At 39.6% G+C, this 10,219-nt stretch overlaps 1 protein-coding gene across 2 annotated transcripts in view; it reads left to right on the top strand.

Moving 5' to 3' along the window:
* Positions 1 to 10,219, top strand: part of uts2r2 (urotensin-2 receptor 2) — a 28,327-nt gene continuing 18,108 nt past the window's right edge. Inside the window, exons 1-7 of one of the 2 annotated variants that reach the window (XM_023273391.3) lie at positions 1 to 178; positions 2,274 to 2,500; positions 5,527 to 5,602; positions 5,740 to 5,782; positions 8,207 to 8,271; positions 8,946 to 9,005; positions 9,506 to 9,659. In XM_023273391.3, the coding sequence (XP_023129159.1) occupies positions 111 to 178; positions 2,274 to 2,500; positions 5,527 to 5,602; positions 5,740 to 5,782; positions 8,207 to 8,271; positions 8,946 to 9,005; positions 9,506 to 9,659 (693 nt within the window). In that variant the 5' untranslated portion in view covers positions 1 to 110. The remainder of the gene's footprint in view (positions 179 to 2,273; positions 2,501 to 5,526; positions 5,603 to 5,739; positions 5,783 to 8,206; positions 8,272 to 8,945; positions 9,006 to 9,505; positions 9,660 to 10,219) is intronic. The other variant, XM_023273392.3, reaches the window with a different exon arrangement.

Here is a 10,219-nt window from a genome sequence, read left to right as displayed (position 1 = left end):
GAGCGCTTCAGGTGGTGCTACAAGCAGTTGGCGGGGTGTGAGGCATGTTCAGTCAGTAGTGTGTGTCAGTGTAGCTCCTAAATGGTCCGTCGCAGATGTTGTGAGGTGAAATGGCTCTGCTGCGACTGAGAAACGCGAAGGGTGCGAATGCCTCAGAGATAGAGAGGAAAATTAAAAGGTAAGCTAATAAAACCGTGCTAATGTCCAACCTGAGCAAAGCTGGACAGTGAGAGGTGACTGTGTGCCAGTCAGATGCTATCAGCAGGCATGATAAGCTAGTGGCAAACAAATACTCTAAATATAGGTGCATTTGAAGGCTTAGGCATGAACAAATGCATGGTAAAGCTTAAGGTGTGCTGCTCTTGTTGTAGATATGCCTTTGTGTACCTAGCTTTTTTAATATATACACAAATGTTGAAAGAGTAGAATCATTTAGCAAGAGTTTATTTGTTATAAAATAAGGAAATACATTTTGGCATTTCAAAAGAACATGACAATTTTCTTTCCACATTTGTACTATTTCTTATTCATTTATGTGTCTGCACATTATTTGTCATTAGTTGCAGTCCTGTACAGACAATTTGAGGTAGCATAAGACAAAATAATGCCCTCTGCCTTTGGACTGACCAAACCTAACATTTATGACTAGGCCTCCTGATCAACTATGGAAATGCTAATGAACATCAAACTCTGTTTAATACGACTGCACAATATTGTAAAAAAAAAAGAACACTTGTGATATTTAGTTTTCAAAGATGACTTGAATAACTCTACTATGGAAAAAAACTATAAAAAGATTTTGGAGATTCCACAGAGCAGTGCTTATGCATAGAGAGTCTGTAACACTGACAAATGAATTGCTATTCAGTGGTGTTCAGATGTGGCTTTGCACTTGTCACACAGAGCTCAGTGGTGCTCATTTAAATGGTCAAATGACTTGTGTTGCCTTGTGTAGTGTCAACAACTGCAAGACGATGCCAACAGAGTACCTGTTTTTGGTCAACATCACCCTTTCAGAAGCTCAAATATCCCCACATATGTTATCTTGTGTGTGTTTTTTTTCAACCAAATCTTCCTTTTCAGCGTTTCCCTGTTCTTTGCTCAACTTGCTGTGTCCATGTGGAGCCTGCATGCCAACAAACTACTTTTTTTCTCAATAAGGTTGAGATGAAAAAACTCATTTTGTCCATGAAGTAAATGATGTTCTATCTGGCAAATTCGTCTTGTAGATTAGAAAATGTGGACAGTACAAGCATTTGTAGTGGTGTAATGTGCATTACTTTACAATGCACCTCCTGTGATGTGACTTTTGTGCATGCACGCCTTGTCGCGATGTAGATGCTGGAATGGTATATTGTACAGTCCTATGGTACACACAACACACCAGTCTACACAGTTTAATTTGTAAGGCTTTAAAACTAGTCAGTAATTTCTACACCGCTAGAACACCTGTCAGAATATGTTCATGTTTAAAAGTTCTTGTGGACATAGATTTGTAAAAACTGTATTCATAAAGACATTTAGTTTTTCGACATTCAGGCTCCACATGTGCACAGCAAAATGAACAAGGAACAGGAGAGAGACGCTGAAAGGCAAGATTTGGTTGCAAAAACAAATGCAGCATCAGTTTTTTGGAAGTTTTTGGGCTAAAGAGAAGATGATGTCGAACAAAAACAGGTACTGTGTCGACAGCATCTTGCAGCACATGGTACTACACGAGACGACACAGCTAATTTGTTTGACCATTTAAATCCACGGCACAAAACTGTAAATGAGTGCAAATCCACAACTGAATGCCACCCAGAGCAAATCCCCCAGTTATTCTAGAACAATTAATTCTTTAAAATAAAATTGTTCAAGTCATTCCTATAGTTATTATTTTTTTTATATCGCACTGTATATCACAGAAAAACCCACCATAGCATGTCAGTTTTTTCTAGTATTGTGCAGCTTCAGTGTGTACTGTCAGCCTGTCATAGCTGGTAAATTATTATGACAATTAGCTGACTAAAGATCAAGATCACACCAATTTGCAGCCCCCCCATCTGTAAGCACAAATACTTGGATGTTCTGTCACCCATATTTATTTTGAGACCACAATTTTTCACGTAACTCTGAAGCTATCCTGTGGGGTACAAGAACGCTGGTTTGGCAAATGTCTAAGAAATGAGAGCAGGGATGTTTTCTGCACTAATTCATCATTCTAACAAACAATTGATGTCTTATCAGTCAATTTCAGTTGATAATGTGGACCTTTTTTCTGTCTTGGTCAGAGGTAATGCATTGAGGCAAGGATCTTCATGGCGGAGCTCCCGTGGACTTGTGGCCTTGCTGCTGGTGGCTTTGTTTACATGTGTGGTGGCCACGTGGTTGTATGTGACCTCCCTGGACAGTGACATTACAGAAACTCTGGTCAGCCAGTGGGAGCTGGTCTCTCCTCAGCCCAGAGTCTACAGCGTCCAGTGCTCTGAAGACTATGAAAACTACAAACGTTACCCAGGTGAGACTCTGGTCCTTGTACTGCACTGTGTCATGTAATCAGTTGACGTCTTTCTGCTGTGTAAACACGACTGAAATGGAATCAAGCTACACTTGCTTAATAAATACCTCGTTTATCAGGTAGAACATTCCTGGTGTCAGAAGAAATTAAAACTGGTGCTTAGGGGAAAGTGTTAAATTATGTGTTTTTGTCTACAAAGCACTGAATGGTTTTGGACCAAAATACACGCTGGACTTATTAGCTCCATAACGAGCATCTAGAGCCCTCAGGTCATCAGGGACAGGTTTACTGTGTGTTCCCAGAATCAGAACCAAAAATAGTGAAGCAGCATTCAGTTATTTTGCTCCTCACCTGTGGGACAAATGTCCTGAAAACCTGAGGTTGCCTCGTCTGTTAGCTTAAATCAGGCCTGAAAATCATATTGTTTATTGTAGTTTTCTCTTAGATGCTCAGTCTATTTTCTTGACTTTTAATTCACTTTTAGGTTTTTTCCTGTTTTTAATGTCTATTTTTAAATCATCGTTATAATTAATTTTAAAGTTTTATGATGCATTTTTTTTGCCATTGTAACGCACCTTGAATTGCCTTGTGTATGAATCGTGCTGTACAAATTAACTTGCTTCGGCTTGCCTTAAAAACTGCAATTATTATGTCTTCACAGCTTGACTGTAAAACAGCATAGATTTTATCCACTAGATGGCAATATAGCACAAGCCTACTGAGCGTAATAGCTGCACTAGAGGAGTGCAGGTTTCAACGGGGCTTCCACTGAATGAATGGTTGCAGCAAACGGAGCAGTCTGTGGAAGCAAACACTTTCAGTTTGTCCAATTGAACTTCAAGGTGGAAAAAGATAAAGAAAAGGAGAGATATGAAACCCAACTCAAGACAAAAACATGAAAATTGCAGCCATCATTATTTCTATTTTGGGTTTGTACCTCGGTAGCTGTGCTCCAGCTTGTTACTATAGTAAAAAAATAAATACAACTAGCAATCAACATCCCTGGGCTTTAGAATTACTGAGCCACAGTTTGAAAACAATTGCCACTTGAACAGAGGTAATGAGAGTGAGCAGTGCAGCAGGAAGTCATTATTTTTAACATTGATCTTTCTGTCAAGTCTTGGGATCTAAAGAAAAATAAACACTAAGGCGATATTCAATTTACAGGACAAAAAAGCAGTAAGTCCTAAAAATAGAGATGCTAGAAACAGTGAATCTTTGGCATTCTTGCTTGAAAAATGCCCAAAATGATTAATCTGTGACCCACTGATTATTATGTTTTCCCTTGACAAAACATTTCAGCTCTTCAGTGCGAGTAAAGGTGAGATGTCAGCCACAGTCAGATAGCTGACAGATCAAAAGAGGCAGATTTCAAGTTCTCTAATCAGACTGGTTATTTACAACTCTTTTCCATATACACAAGAAATTAAAAATTAAAATTCAAATTAAATTAATTAAAATAAATTAAAAAATTAAAATAAATACAAAAGAAATTACTCAAAATAAAATAAAATAGTATACACTGACCAGCACAAATTTGAAAATCATTTTGAGAAAGTCTGCTAAAGACAATGCAAATAAGCTTCTACCAGTGACTACTGTTATGGAATAATGGGGTTTGTCAAGATAAACAGCTGGTGCCGCTAATCCTCAACAACACTAAAAGATAAACTCATTAAAAGAGCTGCAGTATAAACTCAAACCCTGAAAAAAATGACGAGAAGCCTGACATGTTGAGTACACAAAGTTAAAAAGCTGACAGGTGAAGTGACTATCATCGATCATCATGTCTGTGCTGACCCAGCTGTCAGGTTAACCGGATGGCAGCAAAAGAAAGTAAAATCAACACTGTGTTACAGAGTGACAGGCTGGAATTTATTTTGAAAGGGGTATGTTCTCAATAAAATACAGAAAGTGATGGGGTTGAACGCACATGGGTGCTACTGAAATAAAAGAACAAAACATATCCAAAAGCAAACTTTACCCAGAAATTGATATTAATGTACTAGAAGAAAATAAAAGATAATTAGTACAAAAAAAACTCTTAACCAAAATACAGTGCAGTAGCACCCCTGACTGAAATACCAATGAATTCTCAACAAGTATTTCTAAACATGGCAAAAAGAAACACTAGCTACACTGATGTTCATAAATCGCTAACTGGGCAGCTCGACTTCTCTGACGAACTGCCAACGAAAACTGGATGAATGAGCCTTTTGGGGTCCACCTGACCCCATTTTTGGAGGCGGTTGTTTGTCCGGAACCAGTCCATCTATGAGTCCTTGGGCGTGGGGTGGGGCAAAGCCGAGGAGGAGCGCAGTGACCCAGAGCTGTAACAGTCCCCTCCTTAAAACACAAACTGAATGGCTTGATGTTTCGTACAACATATACAAAAATCAGATGTATTCATGATCTGGACACTTAATCTGCAAATTGGTCAGTCAAACTCACACTTTTATTCATGTGCTAACATAATTGTACAATTAGCCTTTCAACACCATTAGCTAACACAATGTAGCATTAGAACACAGGAGTGATGGTAGCTGGAAATGTTCCTCTGTACCCCTATGGAGATATTCCATTAAAAATCAGCCATTTCCAGCTAGAATAGACATTTACCACATTAGCAATGTCTAGACTGCATTTCTGACTAATTTAATGTTATCTTCATTGAAAAAAGCTGCTTTTCTTTCAAAAATAAGGACATTTGTAAGCGACCCCAAACTTTTGAACGGTAGTATACATTGGGAACAGTTTAGATCCCATTCTTGGTGGCAAGGAGAGGACAAACTCAAAATTTATATTCACAGACACAAGACTCTTCTACAAGTTCCAATTGTGCATCTCTAGTGTCTAAAGAAAACACAGTGGGATGTTTAGGCTGTGAGCAATAAAGTAGAATTGCAGGAAGTTGGAGGGAAGGCCTGAATTTAATGCCATTAATGCACAATGCTGTGAGACCAACAGGATGTTTTACCAAGATACTGTTGTTCTCAAAGTCCTCTCCTGTACTTTATGTCTCTTAGGATGCACTCCTCAGAAGTGTGGCCGTGCAGTCACAGACAACGTGGTGACAAGGGAGGAGGCTCAGGTCCTCAGGAGGTAAATGCTATCATACACAGCACAGTGTGTGTCTCATCTCCTTCTCACCTTCTTGCCTTGTAGTTTTCCCACATATCGTCTTCTGTTTGTGCAGTATGGCTGAATTATTCTCAGTGTTTTCTGTCTCTGACACACAGACTGGCTGAGAGGGGGCTGGCGCTGGCTGGGTCGGAGGGAGGAGTGAGTATATCGCCAGATAAACTGTTGGAATAATGTTACATTGAAGCAGGGATTAGCTGACTGTCTTTTAGTGAGTTAGTTCTCCATACATGAATTTATTAGAGCCTAGGCAGTGCTGCAGAGCCATAAAAGAAATTTGCTGACCATTTTCCACAGCACAACATAAATTTCGGAATTACTTTTCAGGTTAACATCAGTGCTTCATGAAAGCAGACTTGTAGAAAGTTAAGCACTTCCTGCAATATATAGGTAATACTTTTTGTTGGTGATATTATTGCATTTTGATCTCCATTGTGGTGCATTCAAGAACACTATAACATCCTAGATTAAATGACTTTCATTAATTGGTGCCCTGCACCATTCTAATGCCCAACTCACATGGACTAATAAGACACTTAAAGGTGCAATGTTCAAGATTTTTAACATATAAATATATTAATATAGTCACAAACAACTATTTACTGTGTACAGGAGTAATAGAGTAATGGCACCCTTAGTGTAACCCATGTGTTGTCATGTAGCCTATGTCTTTGGCAGCCAAACTTCCCAAATGTGCATATTAGTGCATGTGAGTCCCTCCCTTTGAAACTATTGGCCCTAAATAGAGAGTGACTTCCCACACTACACCGTTAAAACAAAAGTGTGGAGCACACAAAATAATTTTAAAAAGAAAGTAGTTTGTTTATGTTATTTGCATAATTTATGTGCACGTCTTAATTCAGCTCAGTGTGAGAGTCTCTGTTGTTGTTTTGAGGCTCTTGCCTGTATCTCTGCTTGTATCAATTTAATGTCGCTCTTTAGGTTGAAAGACTAAAACCAACAAGTCTGCCTCAGTACGCTTCAGTGTCTGTGGTACCGTGCCCCAAGCCAATTCATTCCTGATCCTTAAGTTCTTTTTTTCACTCAGATTGTATGCTCATACTCAGCCATATTTTCTTTTATCTTCCCAAGCTCAACAAGAAAGACACTCCACAAAGGCTGCACAGTCGTTGTATCATTTCTGACGGATGAAATCATTAATAAAAAATTACCTTGTGGTGAGCACAGGCATGTGTTATGTACTCAGTGCAAGGTCATTTTGTTTCTGAGTACATCTATATTAATTGGCCACATTCTAAAGTGCCCTGATTTCTGCCACAAATTTTTTCAAGATTTCAGCTGCCGGAAATGATACGACTGAGCACCCTTGGTGGAGTACTGTGCTCACCGAGAGTGCTTTTCTTGTTGTGTGCTTTGTTGTTTTTTTGGCAAATGAATTATACTCAAAATAAAATTGAAGATCTTTCTTCCAGTTGATTCCCAAGTTTGTGTTGTATAGTTTGTCCTACAGTATGTCAGTCTATCATTGTCTTCTAATGTAATTTGGAGAATCGTTGTTTTAAAAAGTTGTCTTACATGTAAGAAATTAGTCTGTTTGGCACAGGCATGAGCCAGTAATACAAAATAAAGGTGAAGTAATTCCCTACAGTAGCTGGGCACTGTAATTTTAAGAAAAACTGCAGGAAATAGTGCAATTGCTTGGGGGACTGTTTTCAGATCAATACACATTGGTGTACTCCCAGTTCTTGTGAGGCAAGTGTTATAGTTTCCATGAATACAAAAGGGCTGTTTGAGGCCAAGTGACATAAATTAAATTTTCTGTCCAACAAAACAAAAGTGTTTGTGGATCCTTATGAGGACATCTGCTTACAACCCAAACTTAGTGTCTGCGTAGCCACCATGATGTAGGCACAATTATGTGAATACATAAACACTGATCTGCTGTGCATGTATGGAAAATGTCCTCCAAGCAAGCTAGAATTCATTTTTATTAAAAAAAAAGAGAATTATATAATATAATATTTTTTCAAGAGAATTTGTCAGAAAACATCACAGTAACAGAACTTCATTTGCAACATGAAAAATTGCACAGTGAGTAAGGAAATATTACCATCAAAACCCAAATTTGTGCAGCTATCAGCTAGCAGATATATGTTCCTCATTATTCAGATTCCTTGCTGCAATGCGCCCTCGTTGCACTAGAGGACAGGCTGATACAGTAACTGGAAGATAATCCAGACAGTCATATTCTAGTCCGGAGATATCTGGATATCCCTGGCGTGCCCTGCTAATGCTCTCAGTCCCCAATGGGCCTGGTCTTCAGCCAATAAAGGAACCGTTCATGGAGTGTTCAGACACTTAAATGAAGGCAGGGGAAGCAACAGGGAGGTTACTGAGAAAATAGCTTATTTTCAGAGCTGCGTCCCAAAGGAGCTGACAAGCAATAACAAGTAAAGGGCAAAGGAAGAACAGCACAAAAAGGGAACAGCGCTGAACCCTGGAACAATCACTGTGCCATGCATGTACCATTGTGCATCAACAGTTTATTTGTTCTGCTTATTTGTCATTTGCACTAATTCCTGTTTTTCCCTTTGCTCACTGCAGGCCTCCATACTGGACCTGCACTCTGGGGCGCTGTCAATGGGAAAACAATTTGTCAACATCTACAGGTGGGAAAAGTACAGCTTGTTTTTATTTGTTCTTCTCCGAACATTCTATTTATACTGTCTGTGCCTGCAGGAATGCCACCCAATAATATGGAACATTCGCAGAAATATATTCACCAAAATATAGAATCAGTCATCAATCTTACTGATGCCGGTCTGTGTGAGCTGTGTTCTCCAGGTCCAGTGACCCGTTCGACCCTCATTCATCACACTCGGCAGAAACCAGTTTTATTTGGATCGTCTGCTCTCCTCTGTCTCTCTCCCTATTTTAGGCCTCCTCCCTTCATTCCTTCTCTTCCTCAGTTTGCTCCCTTCGCTCTCTCTGTTTCTCTCTCGTCCCATTGGGATTGTGGCTGATACGGAATCCTTAGGGGCCATCATCCTGATTTTAATCATGGAAGTGATGACGCTGACACTCCCACCCAATTTCCCAACCTTCACCCTCCCCTCCACTGGGAACTGCCTTGTGTGAAGCAGTCAGATGTTTAGATGTTTGAGTGGTAGACCCTTGTGAGTAATGGTGCACTGTGCTGTGCTGCAAAACGTTAATTTATTCTAATAGATCCCATCTTCTCTGCTCTCTCTCCCCTCCTCTGCTCTGTTTGTGTCTGTGTGTCCATGTGTCTCTGATTGGCTTTGTCTGCATCTGGAACTGTCTGTGATTGTGGATGTGGCAGCAGGTATTTTGGGGATCAGATCAGCGATGTGTTCACGCAAGAAGACTTCCAGCTTTACAGGTGACTAAGGAACCATATTTAAAAATCAGCCATGCATGTATCATGCATTGTTAGAGATTTACCCTCTTTTGAAAAGTAAAATACGTAATTCCTTATTAAAATGCATTTAATAGCATTCTCTTGTGCTTGAAAAGGATCAATATCTTGCAGTGACATTGTTAGTTGACCAAACAGATGTATGGGTTTTGCTTTACATGCATTGAGGCATCCTTCTGCCTATTATATATACATTAGTGATTATTAAATGTAGGATAAAAATATCAAAACACCAAATGAAATAATGCAAAATATTGTTGTAAACCTTTTGCTATTTTCAATTGTTGCACAAACATGCTTGGATAGATGTCACTGCTGATTAAGCTTTAGCTGCTGAACTGTAGTTGGGACATTCTCATGACTGACAATACTGTCTGACAGTGTATCACAGTCATAAAACATGCTGCTTGAAACAATTAAGGCAGAGCTCCTATCCTGACATTGTGTCTGTTTTTTATTGACAGAAATGTTCGTGGACGAATCCAGGCAGTTATTGCTGAGACGTTTGGTTTGAACCCAGCGCTGATGTACCTCACCAAGCCCACCTTCTTCTCCAGAATCAACAGCACGGCAGCCAAGACCCAACATGACGAGTACTGGCACCCACACATTGATAAGGTGATGCACAAAATAAAGCCAGGGCTTGTTCTTTGTGTTTGCGTAGTGTGACCTGTGACCTGTATAGTCCTGAGATTTAGAGGGCACATTGGAAATAAAAAAACAAACAGTCATTGCATCCTTAATGACCAGGCTAAGATGTAATCTGCCCCCATTAAATGGGCTGATGGGAGTCATTGTTGATATCTTCAATGGACTGGCTAAACCTGAAAGTGAATTTCCCGGTGTAGCAGTCAATCTACCTTCCAACCTTCACCTATGTCCATGAAGTTTGGGTGCAACTGAAAGAATTCGATTTCAGATACAAGCTGCGGAAATGAGTTTCTGCAGGGTGGCTGGGTTCACTTGTAGATGTAGATTAAGCGGGGGGTGGTGGTGGTGGTGGTGGTGGGGTGCTTGTGTGCAGTAATAGATTGGATCTCTTCAGATTTCCTTCAAAACTGCTGCGCTGATCTTTAAAAAAAAAAAAAAAAAATTCTTTCATGTTACAAATTCTTGCTGCCTTGTGGTTGACTGGGCGTTTTTGTCTGTCATGTGAAGAAATCAGCTCAGCTTGACAT

This window comes from Amphiprion ocellaris, chromosome 18 (genome assembly GCF_022539595.1).
Source record: "Amphiprion ocellaris isolate individual 3 ecotype Okinawa chromosome 18, ASM2253959v1, whole genome shotgun sequence".
Classification (NCBI taxonomy): Eukaryota; Metazoa; Chordata; class Actinopteri; family Pomacentridae; genus Amphiprion; species Amphiprion ocellaris.
Note: the sequence above shows the minus strand (reverse complement) of the source record. Positions and strands in the feature narration are given on the sequence as shown.